General features: G+C 42.8%; 1 protein-coding gene across 6 annotated transcripts in view; it reads right to left on the reverse strand.

Moving 5' to 3' along the window:
• Nucleotides 1–23,207, reverse strand: part of YWHAZ (tyrosine 3-monooxygenase/tryptophan 5-monooxygenase activation protein zeta) — a 36,225-nt gene extending 13,018 nt beyond the window's left edge. The window contains exons 1-3 of one of the 6 annotated variants that reach the window (XM_030937318.1): nt 22,763–22,877; nt 22,328–22,535; nt 18,086–18,390 (exon numbers count right to left, since the gene is read on the reverse strand). In XM_030937318.1, coding sequence (XP_030793178.1) covers nt 18,086–18,379 — 294 coding nt within the window. In that variant the 5' untranslated portion in view covers nt 18,380–18,390; nt 22,328–22,535; nt 22,763–22,877. Of the gene's footprint in view, nt 1–18,085; nt 18,391–19,880; nt 20,225–20,941; nt 21,225–21,414; nt 21,614–22,327; nt 22,536–22,762 lie in introns of those variants that run through there. The other 5 variants (XM_030937314.1, XM_030937315.1, XM_030937316.1 and 2 more) reach the window with 5 other exon arrangements.
• Between the last annotated feature and the right edge of the window lie 277 nt (nt 23,208–23,484).

Here is a 23,484-nt window from a genome sequence, read left to right on the forward strand (position 1 = left end):
TATAAACTCTAAAACCAGGCAGACTTGAAATTCCACCCTAACCCATTAATTTTGAGAATTTACACAATAGCTAATCTTTATTTTCTCACCGATATGAAAATCCACATCAAAAGGCTATTATGAGGTCTAAATGAACGTACAGACAGGAAGGCACCATTCACACCTCCCAACCAAGAGTAGGCACTCTACTCACTGGTTGCTCAGTTACGTGAAAATAAAGTATAGAGATTCTGACATTCAAAAATCTGCTTTAGTGCTCTTGTACTCTTAAGTACATCATTTTGGCTTTAGTAATCCAAAATTCGTATAACTAGGAAAAATGGTGAAGTAAGACGCAAAAAAGTTTTCATTTAACAACACAGGATTAAGACTTATCAAAAAACAAAAGAGAAAAAGAAAACATTTCCTTTAGTACTTGGTTTCTCCTTTTAAATAACAGACTTGTTAGGAACACAAACTATGGAGACAGACTGCTTACTGCCTAAATTCAAACTTCATCACCTTGACAAAACTCTGAAATCTTCCTGGGTCTCAGATTCTCATCTGTAAAGGCGAATATTAGTAGTAGACATAATGCACAATGTTGTTGTAAGGATTAAATGAATTAACATGTAATAAGCATTTAGCAGAGTCTGGCAAATAGTAAGCAACAAAGGAGTGCTGCCATCCTTTTGGAGGTTAAGAGTCTAGTATGAACCACATTAGACTTCAAGTACTGTACGTACTGCAGTAACTCATCTTAACCTACCCTACTCACCCACCCAGAAGCCACCTTAGCTGGGACTCCCTCTTATGTGAAATAATTTCCTAATACTTAAATAATATTACCTTATTTCTCCTAACCATGGTACATATATGGTACATATCTCTATAAATAGGTACATTTTCTAGGAAAAAACCCTGAACGGTAACAATACTTCAAATTTATGGCTTAAAAGTTTGTCTCAAGACCCCTTTATAGTCATAGAAAAGTAGAAAACTAAGATCATGGAGGTGGTAATTATTTTCCAAAGTTTTCATTTTTGCTCCAAAGTTTCAATTTTATCTTTGTCAAAAATATCATTTTCCCTTAAAGTGAAAGGCTCAATTCATTTAAGATGTTTGTCAAATACCTAAGTCTGAATACCCACAGCTTATCTGCCTGCAGTTCTTTCAAGAAAAAAGTGTTCCATGAAAAAAAAGAAAAGCAGCTAGTTTATCTCACAATTCAAATAACTACAAGTGTTTTTCTTAGAGACAACCATTAGACTTCCCCTTCTGCCACACTGAACGATGTCTATTTAAGAGCTATTAATAAAATAATGTTTCAGATTTAAGGACATTAAGAAAAACCAGTCTTTTTTTGTTTTTAAAAGAAACAGTGAGTGCATAATGGTAAAGAAATACAATAATCACTAGTACAGTATAGTACCACTGCCTTGATTAGTGATAAGGAACCAGTAAGTTTGAGCTACCCTTGTGTTTGCATCAGTGCTAAATGGTACAAACCAAGTGATAAAAATCAGTAATAACAGTATTTGCTATGAAAATAGTTGTGACCTGGCTGGGCGCGGTGGCTCACGCCTGTAACCCCAGCACTTTGGGAGGCCAAGGAGGGTGGATCACGAGGTCAGGAGCTCAAGACCAGCCTGGCCAAGATGGTGAAAGCCCGTCTCTACTAAAAACACAAAAATTAGCTGGGCATGGTGATGTGCACCTATAATCCCAGCTACTCAGGAGGCTGAGGCAGAAGAATCGCTTGAACCTGGGAGGCGGATGTTGCAGTGAGCCGAGACTATGCCACTGCACTGCAGCCTGGGTAACAGAGCGAGACTGTCTCAAAAAAAAAAAAAAGAAGAAAGAAAATAGTTGTGACTTGACACCTCCCCAGAGGACGCCCAGTGGTTGGCATTTAACAACTGTTGATTTAAAGTAACCTCTGCTATGTTGTACACCTTACTTAAACATTTGTTTTGTTTTGTTTTTTTGAGACGGAGTCTTGCTCTGTCGCCCAGGCTGGAGTGCAGTGGCCGGATCTCAGCTCACTGCAAGCTCCGCCTCCCGGGTTCACGCCATTCTCCTGCCTCAGCCTCCCGAGTAGCTGGGACTACAGGCGCCCGCCACCTCACCCGGCTAGTTTTTTGTATTTTTTAGTAGAGACGGGGGTTTCACCGTGTTAGCCAGGATGGTCTCGATCTCCTGACCTTGTGATCCGCCCGTCTCGGCCTCCCATAGTGCTGGGATTACAGGCTTGAGCCACCGCACCCGGCCAAACATTTGTTTTTTGCCAATCATACCTCAATAAAGCTGGAAAAATAAAGAGAAGAATCTGTGCTAAATACCGTTCCATACCTAGCTCTAATGCTACGGATCTCCCTAAAGCTGATTCTTCAAAGCTATTCAGCTTCATCTACATTGTCTATACAGACAGTGTGCAGTGTAGAGCTTTTTAACTGGAGAAAAAAGGGAAATATCCTAATTTCTGTCAATAAAGGACTAACGGCCAGGTGTGGTGGCTTATATCTTTAACCACAATCACTTTGGAAGGCTGAGCTGGGAGGATTGCTGGAGGCCTGGAGTTAGTAACCAGCCTAAGCAATATAGCAAGACCCCGTCTCTACTAAAAATAATTTAAAAACTTAGCCTAGTGTGGCCAGGTGCCTACAGGTAACGCCTGTAATCCCAGCACTTTGAGAGGCCGAGGTGGATGAGCACTTGAGGTCAGGAGTTCAAAACCAGCTTGGCCATCATGGTGAAACACCGTCTCTACTAAAAACACAAAAAATTAGCTGGGCATGGTGGTGCATGCTTGTAATCCCAGCTACTTGGGAGGCTTGAGGCAGGAGAATTACTTGAACCCAGGAGGCGGAGGTTGCAATGAGCTGAGATTATGCCAAAGCACTCCAGCCTGGCCAACAAAGCGAGACTGTGTCTCAAAAAAAAAAAAAAAAAAAAAAAAAAAAAAAATTTAGCCTAGTGTAGTGTGCACTTGCACTCCCAGCTACTCCGAAGGCCGAGGTGGGAAGATCACTTGAGCACAGGATGTCACGACTGCAGAGTGAACCACTGCACTCCAGCCTGGGTGACAGAGGGAGACCCTATCTTTTTTTTTTTTCCTTTAAAAAAAAAGGGGGTCTGGCTAAGTTGCTACATACCCAAATAACAGAATACTACACAGACATTAAGAGTGAGGAGGTACAGGTTGGCTGCGGTGGCTCACACCTGTAATCCCAATACTTTGGGAGGCCGAGGTGGGTGGATCACCTGAGGTCAGGAGTTCGAGACCAGCCTGGCTAACATGGCGAAACCCCGTCTCTACTAAAAATACAAAAAATTAAGCTGGGTGTGGTGGCAGGCACCTGTAATCCCAGCTACTCGGGAGGCTGAGACAGGAGAATCTCTTAAACCCAGGAGGAGGAGGTTGTGCCATTTGCACTCCAGCATGGGCAATAGGGCAAGACTCTGTCTCCAAAAAAAAAAAAAAAAAAAAAGTAAGGAGGTACCTGTCAATATGAATAAGATATACATCAAAGTGTGTGTGGGGGGGGGTACAATTTACAAAACTAAGTATATGATCTATGATCCTTATTTTTCAAGGACAGAATTGTTTGCTTTGTGCATAAATTCCCAGGATACACAAAGGACTAACAGAGATTACCTCCAAGAAGGCAGGATGATTACAGCAGTTTTATTTTTTCCCTCTACATGCTATGCTCTTAACACCTAAATTCTTATGTGGAGCAAGTACAATTTAAAATAAAGATTACCAGCCTGGGTGACACCCCGTCTCTACTGAAAAAAAAAAAAAAATACAAAAGTAAGTTGGGTGTAGTGGCACACAACTGTAATCCCAGCTACTCCAGAGACTGAGGCAAGAGAATTGCTTGAATGAACCCAGGAGGTGGAGGCTGCAGTGAGCCGAGAGCACGCCACTGCACTCCAATGAGTGAGACTCCATCTCAAATAAAACAAACAATTATGGTTTTGCACCTTTAACTTTTCACATACACACATACTCTTAACCTACTTAGAGGCTCTATTAAAGGCATGTTCTACACATTTTAAGCACTCAAAAATATTAAGTTCCCTGACTGAATAATATATGCATAACTTTAATAGCTTCATCATTTAAATAAAACAAATTTTAAAACTATCTTGGAGGATATGTTAATAGCTCAGCATCCTAAAAACGATTTTTCAGAAAGTCTTCATCATCAAGAGTGTATTAAGACAAAACCTGATAGAAATTATTGAGATTGACACTACATTCGATAATGAATATTCTGCAGTGAGACATAAAATAATGTTCTACTTTTCTGAAAACCTAAGAAATGGCTCATTTAAAAATAACAAGTGAGTGCTGAACTACACACATATTTTCAGAAACAGCAGCATAGGGTCAGGCTAAGCACCTCCTAATGGATAAGCTCCAGGTGTCTATGTAATGAACAAAGAAGAACCTAAGAAAAATCCTGCAGAGAGAGCTGGAAGAGAGTGTGAGGCTGCAATGTAGAGTAAACTTGTTAAGAGGTCAAGGGTCCTAGATTATGGTACAAATTCTGCTAAGAGGCATGACAGGCATTTCAAATACAAAACTGTGACCAGCCTCCTCACCTTCATCTTCTTGTTTCACTACAGCATTAATTTCAAAATCTCCCCTCCAAAGCCAGGAAATCTCCTCTAATGTAATGAATTTCCCACCCCAACACTATCCCTTACATTTCTTTAAATTCAAGATCACTTTTTTTTCTTAAAAGGGAATCAGAGAAATGTATACACTAAGGGTCCTTAGACCAATCGCCAAAATTATGAACGAGAACTCAATCATGAAGTATTTGTACATTTACCTCAGCCCTGAAGAACAGCCACCCTGCCACTATACACTCAAACCACCGTGCTATGTGCTGTGATCTGGGCTTGCCAACTAGAACACAAGAAGCCAACTAATGAAAATAAATTCCAAAGAAAATTACACGTTATGGAGCTGGGATCATATTTTCCCCTTTGAAGAAGCAACCTATTCCGTATAAACAGACACAGCTTATTTAAAAAGCACTTGGGCAAAATAATTTAGTTTGTAACCTTTGACAAAGTAGTAATAATCAATAATAATCGTAAGGCATATATCTTTAAAAAAAATTCAATGGGCATTTTGCACCATGGGGTGTGTTTTCACAAGTCCTAACAGCATAATGCACTATCTAAACATAATTGGTTAATTAACAGGACACCACCATGCGCCTCCTAATATAATGCACTAAGGGGGACACCGTATCACTTCAAGGGATTCTCACCAAAAACTCGCAACCTAAATTTAATCATGAAAAATCACCAGACAGGCTGGGCATGGTGGCTCACTCCTTGGGAGGTTGAGGCGGCCAGATCACTTGAGGTCAGGAGTTTGAGATCAGTCTGGCCTGGCCAACATGGTGAAACCCTGTCTCTACTAAAAATACAAAATGAGCTGGGCATGGTGGCGGGTGCCTGTAATTCCAGCTACTGGGGAGGCTGAGGCAGGTGAATCGCTTGAACCTCGCAGGCAGAGGTTGCAAAGTGAGCTGGGATAGCGCACCACTACAGTCTAGCCTGGGGGACAGAGTGAGACTCTATCTCAAAAAAACAAATAAACAAAAAAACAAAAAAAAAGAATCACCAGACAAACTGAAACTGAGAGACATTCTACAAAATAACCAGCCAGTACTCTTGAAAAAAGTGCCAAAATCATTAGCGGCAAAGACTAAAAAAAGACTGATCCATGTTAAAGGAGAGTAAGGAGACATGTAAGCAAAATGCAAAGTCTGATTCTGGATAGAATTCTGGAGCAAAAATAGCAAACTACAATAAAACAATTTGCTAAATTAAGATCTATAGGTTACATAATAGTTTATCATTTATTTTTATCAATTTCCTGATTTTAATAATTATAGTGGAATTAGTAACATCTGGACAATCTGACTATGAAAAACTCTTCGTATTTTTCCAACCTCTTTCTAAATCTAAAATTATTTCAAAATGAAAAGTTAATACATTTTAAAGAAGTCCCTTTTAATTGTTTTTATTTCTGAAAGATACCCTTTTTCATACCCTTTTTAACGCTCTTTTTTTTTTTTTCAAATTTCCTTATGTGGCTGATACTACTTTTGTATTTAGGAGAGAAGTACTACAAAAACAATGATACATTTGTAAAGAAAAATACGTGGGGTGGAGAGAAAGTTCTCATCTAGTCTTAAAAGAGTATTTGACCTACTGGTCCTAGTATTAAATTTAATTTGCACAAAGGTAATTAGACATTAAGTGTCATTAGCAAATAGCAAATACCCCCAGAATATCAAAGCAAAACAATCAACCTCTAATGAGACATTTATGAACTGAAATTTGCGAACACAGCTGGGCTAACTTTGACACGATCTCACCAAATATGTGAGTGGGAGAAAGATCCATCAAGCCTCCATAACCCATTCCTCTGTTTCAGATTGTACTGTCATGGCTGTCTTCCAAAACAACAAACGAAGAGAGAGACATTAGGACACAGACATGCCTGCTTTCATACAAAGCATACACACATCAAAAGTTAAAAGGTTGAGGTAGCAAGTAACTGAGGCACAAGAGCCCTCAAAAGTGATTCTCAGTAAGTACAGCACCCTAAATATAGTCTAAAACAAAAATCGGCCGGGTGCAGTGACTCACGCCGGTAATCCCAGCACTTTGGGAGGCCAAGGCAGGCGGATGATCTGAGGTCAGATGATCTGAGGTCCAGAGTTCGAGACCAGCCCCACCAACATGGAGAAACCCCGTCTCTACTAAAAATACAAGATTAGCTGGGGGTGGTGGCGCATGCCTATAATCCCAGGAAGCTGAGGCAGGAGAATCGCTTAAATCCGGGAGGCAGAGGTTGCAGTGAGCCAAGATTGTGCCATTGCACTCCAGCCTGCACAACAAGAGTCAAACTCCATCTCAAACAACAAAAACACTCCACTGTTTTTAATGAAATTAAAGTCATTAATTTTGTTATTCTGACAATTCCTCATCCTCCCCTACAAACCAAGTATCTTGATAGCAGATTAAATGTTATGTTTCAATCTACAATAAGGTGATACTACATTAAGGGACTACAAATATTAATGCTTACTGTATGACCTCATGTAAACAGCTGAACCCCTGAGCTGCAGTGTCTTGATCTGTTAAAATGAAAAGGCTAGATCAGATGTCCCTTCAAACCCTAAAATTCAATGAGTCTACAAATCTATAAATATAAAACTCCCAGTTTCTATTATTCAATTTAAAAACTTGGCCGGGCGCGGTGGCTCACACCTATAATCCCAGCTCTCAGGGAGGCAGAGGCGGGAGGATAGCTTGAGCCCAGGAGTTCAAGACCTGCCTGGGTAATACAGCGAGACCCCGTTCTCCACAAAAAGGAAAAAAAAAAAAAGACAAAAAATAAAAATAAAAACTCACAAAAATACCCCACAAATGTCATTTTAATAACATCCTCATAAGTAGGAAATTTAATTCCAACTCTTCAGCATAGTGTAGTTCAAATTTCTAGTCTTGTACAATTCTCTTGTGCAGAGATAATTTTCCTATAATTTTTATTCTGTAGAGCCACTGGGCCTTGTATAATTGCTAGTTCTCTTAAACTTTTAAAAAGAAATCATGTAAGAAGCCAGTAATCTGTCACACATTAGGGGCCCAGAGATTTGGAAATTAATCTCTTACTCCCCCTTGTGGCCAGAGTGGCTTCCATTCTTTGATGTGCAATTTCCTTTTCAACCAACCAATTAGAAAAGTGCTCCACCAAAAATGCTAACGATTAGGAGATGTCAATAAGTAAGTCTTTGTAGACATTTTGACTTTAAATTCTTACCTTTCTATGCAATGTGGCCTAACAGAATAAGATTTTAGGCTGTGAACTTATGTTCTATGAATAAGGTCATCTATAAGCAGGCTTATGCCCAATCACTTAACGCATTTTCCATTAATAGATGGCAAATCTGCATTTTTAATCAACAAGAAATCTGGCAAACCAAAAGTATATTATCCCTGATGTTTAAGAACTGTTAAAGCCAGCCTAAAACTTTATTATTCAATGTAATTCCTGTTAAAAGAGTAGCTGCTCCCTAATATTTACCCCAAAAGATACCTGCACTAAACAATGCTGAGAGAAAGCCCGGACTGTTCTAAAACTTTTTTTTTTTTTTTTAATCAACTGGGTGAAAGGGCTAGCAAGAAGCAGGAATAAAAACTGCTAAATTGGCCGGGCGCAGTGGCTCACACCTGTAATCCCAGGAGGCCGAGGCGGGAGAGGTCAGGAGATCCAGACCATCCTGGCTAACAAGGCGAAACCCGTCTCTACTAAAATGCAGAAAATTAGCCGGGCGTGGCGGCGGGCGCCTGTAGTCCCAGCTACTTGGGAGGCTGAGGCAGGAGAATGGCGTGAACCCAAGAGGTGGAGCTTGCAGTGAGCTGAGATTGCGCCACTGCACTCCAGCCTGGGCGACTGAGCGAAGACTCCGTCTCAAAAAAAAAAAAAAAAAAAAACTGCTAAATTAAATCAGGTTCAGAGAATTGTCTCCCTCCAAATCATGAATGCTAGCAAAATAATCCTAGAAGGAATCAGTGTTTTAAGAACATCTGAGGTTGGGTGTGGTGGCTCACACCTGTAATCCCACTTTGGAAGGCCGACATGGGTGGATGATCTGAGGTCAGGAGTTCAAGACCAGCCTTACCAACACGCAGAAACCCTGTCTCTACTAAAAATACAAAAATTAGCTGGGTGTGGCGGCGCATGCCTGCAATCCCAGCTACTTGGGAGGCTGAGACAGGAGAATCACTTGACCCAGGAGGCGGAGGCTGTGGAGAGCCAAGATCACGCCATTGTACTCTAGCCTGGGCAACAAGAGTGAAAACTCCATCTCAGAAAGGAAAAAAAGAACATCTGAACATCTGAAAACAAATTTTGAAATGTTGCTCCTAAAGATTCAAAGTGAAATACTAGACTGGGTGCAGTGGCTCATGCCTGCAATCCCAGCACTTTGGGAGGCCAAGGTAGGGGGATCACGAGGTGAGGAGATCAAGATCATCCTGGCTAACACGGATGTCTCCACTAAAAATGCAAAATATTAGTAGAGACAGAAATCTTGTCTCTACTAAAAATACAAAATAATTAGCCAAGTGTGGTGGCGGGCGCCTGTAGTCCCAGCTACTCGGGAGGCTGAGGCAGGAGAATGGCATGAATCTGGGAGGCGGAGCTTGCAGTGAGCCAAGATGAGGTGGAGCTTGCAGTGAGCCAAGATCACGCCACTGCACTCCAGCCTCAGCGACAGAGTGAGACTCTGTCTCAAAAAAAAAAAAAAAAAAAAAAGTGAAACACTAGCAAGTATCAAAAAGAACTTAGGTATAAACTTAAAAATTATTGACACTCTCACTGAAGGCTTTCCTCTTCTCCCCTCCCCCAGGATCTAGGCCTGGGCTGAAGTTTCTCACAAACCAAGGCCCAATTTACCAGTATTTCCCTCACAATGCTTTTTGTTGGTGGTGGTTGTGGTAGTTAAAACGCCTCATTTTTCATAGGGCTTTTTAGCTTGTATGTGCACACTATGTATTATGGATAAACTACATAGGGGGACTATATTTTATCAGCCCCTTTTTAAAAACGGCTAAAGACCAGCTTTTCCATGTTCAATGAATTTGCAGTACTTTTCCCTCTTTGACTTGTATTATTTGTGCATGTCTATTTCCCTCTCCAGACTGAATAGCAGGGCTTTTAGATTTATTTTTGTAATAGCACAGGGCTTATAAAATAGCAAGTTGTCAAATACTAAATAAAAAATTTCAGTTTTCTAAAGTTCTCTTAAATTTAATCCAAAATTTATAAATCAAACCACAATAAAGTGATATCAGAGGTACAAAAGGTAAAGCAGTGTATTTGCTATTTAACACCACCACAGGGGTGTGTTAATTCAACAATTTCCCCAAAACATCCTAGAGATACATAGTATTATTCCCATTTTGAAGATGTGGAAACAGTCAGAGAAATGCAGTAAAACTTACCCCAAATCACACAATGAATCGAAAATTCAAAAAGTCTGCATGGCCCATGCTAACTTTTATCACCTGTCTTTAAGTAAAGTAGTATACGCTTTAGTATCCTTTATTTTTAGAAATGTTACACAGGGATATGTTTAAAGTTTTATCTCTGCTCCAATTAAAGAAAAAGAGCCTGATGATAGTCCTCCATTAGATGGCAACAATCAAAAGGCAACTGTGAAGGAAAAGTCGTTACTCTTACAAAAAGCGGGTGGCTTGAGTTGTCTCATTTCCAAACATCTTCCAAACACAATGCTAAAGGACTCATCAAATTGATGAATTGAGAACTCGCCTGTTCTAGGCAAGAACTACAGCTTACCTATATAACACTACCCTCAACTGCCAATTCCACAGAATCACATTTTAAGTAGGTATTTTGAATAATATTTTCATCAAGTTTCTCTTGGTTGAATGTGGTCCAAATATGTCATTCTAAACTCTGGACAATGTTTATTACGTTTTAAGGAGCAAAAAAATTATAAGCTGAGTGTTCGTTAAGTCTTGGATCAACAAATAGGTCTTTCTCAGAAAAGCATTTGTAATTAATCACTTAGATGAGAAACATTCTGCATACCACTGGGTTCCTTGATATAACGCTAATTTCTAAAAAACTCTAGATCCCTAAAATTGTTTGCAAGTTAGAAATTAACTGCCACTAAAAAACATTCCTAGGCCGGGTACGGTGGCTCACGCCTGTAATCCCAGCACTTCGGGAGGTTGAGGTGGGTGGATCACCTGAGGTCAGGAGTTCAAGAGCAGCCTGGCCAACATGGTGAAACCCTGTCTCTACCAAAAATACAAAAATTAGCCGGGCATCATGGTGGACACCTGTAGTCCCAAGTACCTGGGAGGCTGAGGAGGGAGAATCGCTTGAACCCAGAAGGTGGAGGCTGCAGTGAGGCGAGATCATGCCACTGCACTCCAGCCTGGGCAACAGGGTGAGACTCTTGTCTCAGAAAACAACAAAAAACAACAATGACAAAAAGCAAAAAACATTTCTAACTTCCCAACTCATTAAACAATTCAAATAAAATACTAATACAAGAAAAATTGGGCAGTCCCTACAAATTTAATGCAATAATCTTTCTTAGATTTTAAAATTCAACACATGCATACAGGCCAACCCATTAAGCACATCTAATTGTTGATCTGCTTAATTTTATAGATTAATACTTGGCTGAAACTATATTCTTTTACCTGTTGTTACCACTGTAAGCACATTTTTATTTGGGGGAGAAAGGAATGCTCACAACAAATTGTGTCAAAAGAAATCCGTAAGAGTTTACATGCTGAAACGTTTTAATAACCTATCCAATGTAAACAAAAGGGCAGGTGTCACACAAAATGATCTTACTGATATCAAGTCAGCTATATTCATCCACATGGCTTTGGTGCCTGAAGATCCACATTATTAGAAAAGAATGGCAATAGAAAAAAAACTAGTGAAATCTGCCAATATGTAAAACTCTATCCTGCACTACACTACTTCTATCACATTATACCTTACCAGAAAACAAAACTAAATCAATAACAACTGCTATTGCACAGTAAATTTCAGATACAAGTTTTTCATAATTACAGTGAATTACTGACTAGAGAACAAGTGAATGATCGGTTACATAGAAAAACACATAATAAAAAAGAGAACTGCTAATATGGTGGCCAAGCACACCATTCTTCCCACACCAAAATTTAAATTTGTGCCATCTAAATATATCAAAGCATATATACTTTGATATGTGCTTTACAAAAACACAAATGTTTTCAAGGAGAATAGAGCCAATCTTCTGATGCTGAAAGATATTCTTTTATGGCAGAAACCCTCAGGCCATAAATATGGTAATTAGCAATGAATGGTTTGTATCAGGGACAGTGAGAAGACCAAACTAAAGCTAAAAGCCTCTTGCAGGGAATTCTGGCAAGGATCAAGCAAATAGATGGAATGAAATCAGCATTTCAGAAAGATGAGAATAAGAAATATATGCAATAGAGAACTGAAAAGGAAAAGGAAGAGTAACAAGTCCAAGTGAATGACCACAAGCAGCAGTAAAAAGATGTTTATAATTTAGCTTTTGTCCATTAAAAGCACATCAAGTTTATCCTTACAGTATCATTTTCCTATTTGGCAATGTACACTTTTCCAAGTATAACCCTGGGAACTATACAATTCAGCATGAATGTAAAAGATAGGGAACCAATGATATGGGAAACATCAACAGCTTGTAATCTGAAAATTAAGTCAAAGTTGAGTCCAGCATGTCACGTGATTAAGTCTAGAAAACATACTAAAATTGGGTAGTTATAAAGGACAGGCAGTTTCAAAAGGAAGAGGAACACTGGCTTTGAGTATACAGAAACTGACAGCAGTTCTAAGGCCCCTAAAACCTTGAGCAGTGTTTATTCTCTGTGTAAAACTGTCAGAGTAAAGCAAAAGCTATGGGAACTAGGATGAAATCACAATAGGGAACCAGAATCCTACAAAAAATTCTAAGAAACTTATTAGAATTTCAATAAACTGTATGCTAAGTTTTAAAACTTACTTGATATCAGAACACCCGTCATTTTGACTTAAAAATTCTCTCTCACACACACTTCAATATAAATATGCCAAGAGTAACTTATTTTGGAATCAAAAATTTGTGAAATTAATCCATAACTCCAATGACATTTAATTCAGTATTATAAAGGCAGAGCTAGTTTCCCTTCCCATCGAACAGCAAAGGCCTCTACCTTTCCATTCCCTTTATTTTCATCATTTCCACTTCATATACCTCAGACTTTTTGTATTTGTACAAATATGTCATTGGGTGTGGCACTTCGCATTTAAAAAGAATGAACTTTATTACCAAAGACACTGTACAGACCAGGTGCAATCGCTCACGCCTGTAATCCCAGCACTTTGGGAGCCCGAGGTGGGCGGATGACGTGGTCAGATCAAGACCATCCTGGCTAATAGGGTGAAACCCCGCCTCTACTAAAAATACAATACAATTAGCAGGTGTGGTGGCGGGCACCTGTAGTCCCAGCTACTCGGGAAGCTGAGGCAGGAGAATGGCGTGAGCCCGGGAGGCGGAGCTTGCCGTGAGCCGAGATCACGCCACTACACTCCAGACTGGGCGATAAGAGCGAGACTCCGTTTCAAAAAAAAAAAAAAAAACACACACTGTCCTATTTCTTCCTTCCTGGGACCACAGAACTTGAATTCTTTATATTTCGAAACATACCAAAACCACAAAGACATGTAAATATACAGTATATCTTAATAAAACAAAATAGTAACAATAGATATAACACTACAGAGTTCTTTGGAGAAGGCCTTATTTTCCAATGGTGATTTTCATCTTAAAAACTATATAGCAGTTTTTAAAGCCCCAGGCACGTAATAATATATTCAGACTACAAGGGACCCAAAAACTACTTGCTTTCTTATTTCTGTTTAATGGTAGTTCTGTGGGCTGGAGATAAAAATCAGTGCCCCATAACCACAACTTAAAATTGCTCTGAGCAAATAAAAACGTAGAGCAGCAATAAAATAGAACTCAGTCAAGTTAACTGAATCACTATTAAGATGAACTGAACTGCAGTTGCCAACTGTTATGAATGTTAGACACAATTTTACACTGCTTCCTGTCGTAGACTTCCTATAAAGTCATTCTTTGCCTATAGCAGTGGATTTTAAATTTTGAAATGAAATCTTTGAAAATCTGATGGTTGGCATGGACCTTCTGCCCCAGAAAAATGCACAATCTTAAAGGCTTCTTCCATCTTCTAAATTCCATTCATGGACTGTGAGTTAAGAGACCCCTGCACTATTACAGGCAGGCTCACACTTTTTTATTTTTATTTTATTATTTTATTTTTTTTGAGACGGAGTCTCGCTCTGTCGCCCAGGCTGGAGTGCAGTGGCCGGATCTCAGCTCACTGCAAGCTCCGCCTCCCGGGTTCACGCCATTCTCCTGCCTCAGCCTCCCGAGTACAGGCGCCCGCCACCTCGCCCGGCTAGTTTTTTGTATTTTTTAGTAGAGACGGGGTTTCACCGTGTTAGCCAGGATGGTCTCGATCTCCTGACCTGGTGATTCGCCCGTCTCGGCCTCCCAAAGTGCTGGGATTACAGGCTTGAGCCACCGCGCCTGGCCCACACTTTTAAATAGAACTGAAAAGCTAAGATAAACAGGACACAAAAGGTAGTCAAGGTGCCTTACTTTTCATTCCCCACAACCCTGGGGGATGAGAATTATTCCTATTTAACTGAGCTTAGTTTTCTCAGAGGGACTGAGTGATTTCCTCAGGCTATGCATCTATTAAATGGTAAAACTAGTTTGATTCAGCATCTTGAGCTCCATTATTCACCTCCACATACTTCTTTGAGTTTGAAATAGACTTCCTAGACTGTATTTCCTTGGTATTCATTTCATCAAGTGCAAGATAAAAACTACCCAATTTTTGGCTGCCATCTTTCAGGTTTAAAGAGGTACTAGTGTTGAGTCCCTCCCCAACTACCAAGAGAGTTTCTGTCTAAGCATCTGGCAGGAAAGGCAGATTGCATTAGTTCACATATTGCAGTTTCAAATTAACACATGGAAGAGAAGAACCCGAAGTTCTTTTACATAATGAAAAGTCCACATTGTGAAGAACATGCCAGTGACCACTTCCCACGGTAATGCTCTATTAACTCTTGCAATAAGCAACATGGTCCAAGCTCTTTGCTTATTAAATGGTTAAACAATTGATAAATACATGTAACCAGAATGGGTTACTAAAAAGTTCTTTAGAAAAACTCAGAACTGGCCGGGCGCGGTGGCTCAAGCCTGTAATCCCAGCACTTTGGGAGGCCGAGACGGGCGGATCACGAGGTCAGGAGATCGAGACCATCCTGGCTAACACGGTGAAACCCCGTCTCTACTAAAAATACAAAAACTAGCCGGGCGAGGTGGCGGGCGCCTGTAGTCCCAGCTACTCGGGAGGCTGAGGCAGGAGAATGGCGTAAACCCGGGAGGCGGAGCTTGCAGTGAGCTGAGATCTGGCCACTGCACTCCAGTCCGGGCGACAGAGCGAGACTCCGCCTCAAAAAAAAAAAAAAAAAAAAAAAAAAAAAAAAAAAAAAAAAAAAAAAAAAAAAAAGAAAAACTCAGAACTTTGGAGATTAGCTGCTTTTTGTAGGAAGAGTATATTTTCATAGCTATTATAAAATAGGTACTCAATATAAAAAATCTGGTTATCAGTAATGCCACCAGCTAATACCATCAATTCTGCAAAGGGATTATCTGCTTATTTTTCTCAAATTAAAATATATATATATGTGTGTGTGTATATACATATATATATCTCAAAAACCAGAAAAGGCTGGAGTAATAAAAAATTATAATTGATTTATCATGTAAGATCTCAAAAATATAATTTAAAATAATTTTACTAATCATTAAGTAACAATGATTCAAAAACTTTCTCTAGTAGAAATACCAGTTCTGCTACACTTTATTCTTCCATTTCACTAAAAAGGGGAAAAGGAATTTTATGCAATGTTTCCAGAGTCGATGTAACCTATTTGAAAAAGATGGTAGGAAAAAGAAGCCTATTATCTGTAAATATCAAATTTTCCCAAGCAGAAAAAGAAAAAGCCAGGGAAATTTTGCAGTGCTGCTGACCTAATTCTATCCTTTCTCAAAAGAAGCCTTTCTGCTTGTTTAACAAATATTTGAGCATCTACTACACGTTCTGAGTATGCAAAGATCACCAAGTCTTACTCTTAAAAAGACTAAGGCTGGAAGCCAAAGCTTGTTTAGAATTCTCTTCGAACCCACTTGTATAGTAAAGAAAACTCTCATTCATCCAAACTTTCAAAGTGTAAATACCATTTAGACTTTTTAAGAAGCCAGTGCTATTCTAGAGGGTAACGATGTGGGTAGGGACCAGAATCAAACTCCTTAATAATCGTAACAACAAGAAGCTATTAATATTAAGAGATTATCTTGTCATCCTCATCTACTGGTTCTATGCAAAAAATTTTTCTTGATAAGGAAACCAAGAGGAAGCATAGTCAAAATTGCTACAAGTTGGGCCAGACGCGGTGGCTCACCCCTGTAATCCCAGCACTTTGGGGGGCCGAGGTGAGTGGATCACCTGAGGTCAGGAGTTAGACCTGACCTGGTTACCAGCCTGGCCGAAAAGGTGAAACCCCATCTCTACTAAAAATACAAAAATTAGCTGGGCATGGTGGCGCATGCCCTGTAATTCCAACTACTGGGGAGGTCAAGGCAGAAGAATTGCTTGAACACGGGAGGCTGAGGTTGCAGTGAGCTGAGATCATGCCATTGCACTCAAGCCTGGGCAACAAGAGCAAAACTCAGTCTCAAAACAAACACAAAAAAACAAACCTGCTACAAGTCTTTTCCCAGGAGAAGACTCACAATGATAGGAACTTTTATACTTCGTATATGGAAAACATGCACATACCTACCTGGTATTGCAAATAAGCATGTTATTAAAAGGTAAATGTCACATTCCTTTTTATTCCTAAAATTGGACTTTTGTCTTAAGGGAAATGTTAACTTGTAACACATCCTTTGAAGCCCAAATAAAAACTTTTTGATCAAGTGTAACACCAGACTGAACAAAACTGAGTTACACTTACACAGATATTAGTAAGGAGAGCAAGAAAAAAAAAAACCCAATACATTTTTTATTATAGAAAAAAAATCACATTTTCAAAATTTAAATATTCTTATTACCTTAGCAAAATCACAAGATAGGTATTTGTCACTTGGCCTCAATAAAAGACATTCCTTTTTTCAACTTAGATACAAGTAACAGCTATCATTGTAAAGATTTCAATAAGAACAAAAAAAAAAATGCCCCAAGACAGATGTCTCACTGAGTTTGTGATTGTGAACCCAAATAAGCATGTTTTAAAAAATCACTATTATTTTAAAAGACAGTGTCAAGTATCATTTGAGAAAAATACAGTTTAGGAACTGATGCTATTCCATTAGTAAATACAAGTGTAGAGAAATGATAGTATCATCACAACTGTAACAAAAACCCCAAACCTACAACCACATCAGACATTATCCTATTGCTCATTACAGTACTTCTTCCATATAAATAAGGTTCATATAGTAAGTAAGTAACACACCTGGATTTCCATACTGAGTCCCACATTCAGTAACCTGTCCAGAAAAATCGAGATGCTACTGCCCCTCTTTGTATTATCAGAGTCTGGCCATACTGGTTAAGTGTAACCATTTAATTAAATCACTTTAAATATTATTCCAAAAACTGCCAGCTTGGATTTTCTACTAGTTTATCCTCAAATTTAAACTACTCTTGATCAAAAAGCCCTACTTTGTATGACAGATTAAAATTAACCAAAATGTAGTTTAATTATTTTAAGCGCAGTGCTTCAACACAGTAAGTACTGAATACTTAAAATACTCGATTCAAACTGGAAAAATCAAGCATGAGTTATTCATAACCTTTCATCATGGTTGTGAGTGTTCAAAATTTATTTTCAAGTATTCAATGCAGGAACAGGTTTCATAGTCGTGACGCCAGAGTTTTCTGCATGGCTGACTCATTACACTAACATTATAGCGGCTAATCCTGAGAAGAGTACTATTTCTACAGTGAGTATCCTATTACATCTCTCTTACATAAAATATGTAAAATTCCTTTATCCATAGATGTACATTTAAGATAACCAGCTACAGAGCTACCACAAATGTTCTAACCATAAGTAAAGCAGTAATACTATTAGTTTATCTTTTCAATTAATACACAATACAATACTAAAGTCTGTTATTTTTAAAACTGAATTGTTTCATAATCATCATTACAATTACTTTACATACACGTATCTGTAATTTTCTTAACATCTTTTTAGTTATGACACCATGAAGACTTTTAAATTTGAACACACAATGTTTAGAAGGAAAAAAAAAACTGAAGAAAACGTTGAGAGTAATGTAACTGATACTCATAGGAACCTTACAGTATAATGAAGCCAGACTGAATTGATTCTCACCAGTACATCATTGCAGATATCTCTTAGCTCCGTTTCAATTTTCTCTCTGTATTCTCGAGCCATCTGCTGTTTTTTCTCAGCACCTTCCGTCTTTTGTTCAATACTTGAAACGACCCTCCAAGATGACCTACGGGCTCCTACAACATTTTTATAAGCAACTGAGAGAAGATTCCTCTCCTCATTGGATAATTCAGCTCCTTGCTCAGTTACAGACTTCATGCAGGCTGCCATGTCATCATATCGCTCAGCCTGCTCGGCCAGTTTGGCCTTCTGAACCAGCTCATTTTTATCCATGACTGGATGTTCTGCAGGGGTGAAAAAAGGAGTATTTAAAATTTTTCCCATCAAAATAAACAGACTCAAAATTATACCTGTGGTAAATGAGTTTTTTAAACCTGAAATCTAACTGCCTGTGGAAGACTGTTCACATGACGAATTAAAATACAGCCTCACAAAAGGATAGTGAGAAAAGGAAAAAAAATTTAGCATACTCAGCATCAGAGGTAAACTTTCAGCTATTAACACATCAGTGTAGCAAAACTAAAATTTGTTCCGAAGATACAGATTTCACATAAGGTCAAAATTACTTCCAAAAGCTGCCTCAAAAACTTACCCCTAATCTTACTTGACCAAAATCTCAACTCATTTCCAATACCACTAAGTGATCTGAAATTAAGCAGCTTTTCTTCCATAGTAAAAGCATTGTTTACAGAGAACATCTGGATTTCTATCGTATTTCCAGAATCATAATTCTTGTCAGTTTAACTCATGTCTTTTTACTTTCATAATACTCTCGTCAGGAGTGATTAAATTTTAGTTTTAGTGTTACCCCCACCCCAAACCTACTAGATCTCTGCAACATTTGCTAGCCAATAATAGCATAAGAATTTGTGGGGAGGAATGACCAAACTCTTTGTTTTCAGATATTTTGAGTATAAATCCACCACAAAGGATCAATATCTGACCCTAATGCCTCAACTCCTTATCTTGTTATATGTCCACATGCTTTAAAAATATCCACAAGTCATGGCACTTCAACTCTTACTGTGAGTACTAGAATATATCATGTTGGAAGTATTTAATTTACAAGTGTTTCCAATGTCATTGCTCCAGTTGAAATGTAAAAGTGCTGCATTTTGCGTCTAGCCGTCATATTGTAATTGGGTGTTATCACTCAAGCTGTTCTTCACCATGACTATCCACCTAATTCTCTTTCCCTCGCATTTTAGTTTCCTAGACCTTTTCTATTTACCTCAGCTACATTTTTCTGGAAAGATATCCTTATGCAAGTTGGCAAAGAGCACAAAGATACTAATCCACACAGCGATACCACAGGAAAAAAATGACTTTAGAGAAAAACATACACCCTGAATGAAGTGCACTTTTAAATTAGGTGAACGGAAGAGTTCACCTTGGAAGCTGACTCCCGAATATTAATCATCTTTTGCCTTCCCAGGGAAATCTCACAATATTTTTTTAACTGAGAGAACAGGTCCCCACATTTTAAACAAATTATTTAGCCACTTTGGATACAAAGTACTAGCTCAATACGTAAACTATGACGGCATTATTTTCCTCAGGTGTCTAAATTACTAATTTTTCCCTTAGGATCTCAGAAACAGTCTCTGGTTAATTCTGCTTCTAATGAAAAATGATTTAAACCAGTACAAAGGATTCTCTACCCAATCACTTCGGTACAAGAGGAAGTGGATAAGGTTTCTCACACAGTAACGAGTGCTCCAAGGCCTCGCCTCTACACTGCGGGCAGGACTCACCGCACCCATTTAACCCTTACCTGACTTGAGACGTCGGCTACGGTGAAACGAAAACCGGCAGACCCGGACTTGAAATTGAAAATCCTCCGGTCCGCTTATCCGCAACCACCCCCCTCCAGGCTCCGCCCAAGTCGGAGCCTCAGCTCAAGTCCCCGACTCTCCTTTGTCATGGCGGATCTGTGTCAGGGAGCCCAACCTACTGCAGAGTGTTAATTCCCCCCCTCCTCCGACCGGAGCCAGAGGGAGGAGCAGCCCGCGCCCCCGCCCAAGCCGCGCCGCGGGGGGGGGGAACGAAGCCGCCCGACCCCGGGGCAGAGACGCCACAGCCGCCCGCAGAAGCGGAACCACTACCAGCCCCGCCACGGACACACCCCGCTCTCCTACCCAGCGCCTTCCCCGCCACCGATCAGCGCCGATGCCCGTGTACAGCGTCTCTAAGGGACCGACAGCTGCAGGCGGGGGAGGGGACGAGAGCCACACCCAGCCGAGCGGGCCACCAGCGGCTATGCTCAGGGTCACCCGCCCCCAAAGCAGGATATGCGTCTCCAAACCGAGCGCAGGGAACCTCCAGTTCTAGTCCAACACGCACGGAAGCCGACGGCGGGCTTCCCACCCCGCTCTCTACCCCCACCTGGACTCGCAGCCCCCGTCCGCACTTCCCCCGCCCGTTCGAAAGGAGCAAAAAAAGTCAGACCCATCCCCCACCCCCACCAGGAAAATTCAAGTCCTTCCTCCCACCCCGGAGCCCACGAAATTCAGCTCTAGGTCCCAGGCGAGCCCCACCCCAAAACCTCACCCCGCAGTGTGCTCCCCCTCGCGCCGGCGCGCAGCCTCACCCAGGTCTACCTGGCGGGCGCCGCCGTGCCGGGCCTGGGCTCCGGCCCGCTCTCGGCCAGGCCTTTTCCTCGCTCCTGGGTCCCCGAGGCCCCCGGCCCCTCCCCGCCGCGCCACCGCCTCCCGGGGTGGGGGAGGGCCAGGTCCCGCCGCCGCAGCGCCCAGCGCAGAGGCTGCGCGAGGGGGAGGGGGAGCGGGGGAGGGGAAGGAGGGGGCGGCCGAGGGAGAGAAGAGGGGGCGGCCTCACCTGCGCCACTGCGATGCCCGCCGCCGCCGCCAAGTCATTATCTTGGGCGGAAGCGAGAAGGGCGACGAGGGAGGGGGTGGGAGCCCGCAGAGACAAGGGTGGGGACGGATCGCAGCCGGCGGCGCCCCGGCCATGCCTCGTCCACCTTCGGGAGACAGCGACAGGGAGATCCCCGGGGATCTCGCGTGTAGGCGCCCTCCCCACCCCCGGGAGCAGGACGGGGGAGCGAGCACCGATCGGCGCCGGGGCGTCGATGCGGAAGCAAGGAGTCGGAGGCGGCCGCTAGCCGCCCGCCCGAGCTCAGCGGAAAAGGAGCCGCCGCCCGTGTCCGCTGAGGAGACTCCGCCTCAGCCCGGCGCCGCCACCGCGGGGCGAGTGGGGATGAGGGCACGGAGCGAGGACGGCTTCCACGCGTTCGGAAGGCTGGCCTGGGACAGGAAGGAGCGGGGCGCGGCGGCGGCCGGGTTCCTCACCTGTGTCCGGAGTGGGTGGTGGCGGCGGACGGACAGGGGCTCAGCAGTCTCTGGGCGGCGGCGGCAGCAGCGGCGAGGCTGAGACTCTGTCCCTGGATCTCGCTGCTCACAGGCTACAGCCGCTCCGCAGACACGGGGTTTCCTCCAATCACCAGCCCCGGCAGCAGGGGCACCACACGCACGATGACGTCAAACGCTGCTATGGCAACCGTTGATTGGTGCCCACAGCGATCTGGGCCCCGCGCAACCGCCGCTCCCCGGCGCGCGTCTTGCCCGCCCGCGCTGCAGGGCGAGCGGAGGCGCGTGCGTGCTCGCCCGCAGCCGCCACTTCTCCCACCCCGCTCGGCTCCCAGCTCCTCTACGCTTGTCCCGAGTGCACCTAGGCAGGAAGCTTTTTTTTCTTTTCCCGCAAACCCCCCGACTCCTCGCCTTCCCTTGGGTCCCCGACGCCCTCTCTCTCCCTCTCCCCTGCAGCCTCCGCCGGTCCACTCTTCCTCTCAGCCTGTGGGAAAGCGCTCTTTCTCTACCCCCACCTTAGCTTTCGCTCAGGCCGTCTGCGCTTGCCCCAGTCACTCTCTCTGGAAGGGGCTCTCGTTCAGCAACATCCGGGACCTTTCACATCCCCCCACCTCTCCCCGAGGCCCGGCCCGCCCCGCCCCGCCCTCCGTGGTTCGCGGTAGTAACTGCCCCAGGGCCGTCCCCGGGCAGGATGACGAGGGTGGCTCGGCGGCTCCAGCATTGTGATCAAGACTTGCGGGGCGGGGGCCCTGGGGCGGGGGCAGGGCGCGGTCGCACGGCAAGGGAGGGTTGTGTGTGGTGCGCTCCCCCCGCCCGCCCGCAGCTCCCCTTGCCCGGTGGGGCCGACCCGGGCGCGCGGCCCCTCCCGGCCTTCCTCCCGCCGCCGTGGCTTTACCTGCTGGCTTGGGGGAAGCGGCCCTAGACCTTTTATGGCTCGGAAACGGGAGTGAGGCGTCCAGCCCCTGAGTGTGGCTGAGTGATGGGGAGGCGTTCCAATCGAGAGCTCGGGATCTGCGCTCGGTGACTGCCCGAGGGGACAATGGGTGGGCGCCGAGGTGGGGACGAGGTGGGCCGGGCCGGGCGGAGCCGGCGGGAGGTGAGGCCTGGAAGGAGGCGCGTCCGCTTTAGGGAAGCGAGAGTTCCGAGGGGAAAGGACAACCTTCTCCGGCGGAGAGCTGGAGCTGGTCCTGGCAGCCTTGACCCGGAGACAGGCAAGGCAGTCAGGCATGCCTGCACGGACCCATTTCTCGTAGGCTAGGTTTTCCTACCCAAATAAAGCTTTCACGTGAAGACCTCATACTGCAGTGACTTAACACATGACGATCATTACCTTTTTGTCTCCTAGAAGCAAGGTTTGAGGGACGTCGTAGTCCCCAGGGTTCCAGCTGGCGGTGGGAGTGGACCACAGGCCGGGTGATGAGCGGGGACGGTAGCCCGGAAGAAGGGGAAGGAGAAGGGCGGAAATTGCAGGTGCCTGAACGGGTAGGGCCTCCGCCCAGTTGACTTAAGGAAGTTCAGAGAGAAACATTCACAGTGCGCTGCCCCTTTCCTCTTTAAATGTGTTCGGGCTAAGAAAAGATTAGGGCTTGGATGACCTGCAAAACCACTTGCAACAGTCAGAGAGAATGTACGGTTAGCAATGAGAGCGCTTGGAACTCTTTATTTTACCCTTGTGTAAACTCCTCATTGATTCTTCCAACGTATCTTTATTGAGCTTCATTTAGCCTCATGTTCTCTACAGAATTTAGTTTCTCAGTAGTAGACACGAAATGACTGAGTCCTCGCTCTTCCAGTACATTGTCTTTCCTACATAATACAGTGGACCACAAAGCTGCTCTACAAATTACTTTTTGCCTGACATGACAGCTGCCATTTAGATAGTACAGACCAGAAAGAGAGTTTCCAGTGACCAGTTCCATTTCAGTGGGTTTTTTGTTGCTGTTTTTCACAAGCTGCCAAATCACAAACTCATGGTAGGTTAAATGGATGAACAAATTGGAGTTTTATTTCCGAGATGTTAGGGTCAACTAGCTTTGACTCCCAGGTAAATTC

The sequence above is a fragment of the Rhinopithecus roxellana genome, chromosome 9 (genome assembly GCF_007565055.1).
Source record: "Rhinopithecus roxellana isolate Shanxi Qingling chromosome 9, ASM756505v1, whole genome shotgun sequence".
Classification (NCBI taxonomy): domain Eukaryota; kingdom Metazoa; phylum Chordata; class Mammalia; order Primates; family Cercopithecidae; genus Rhinopithecus; species Rhinopithecus roxellana.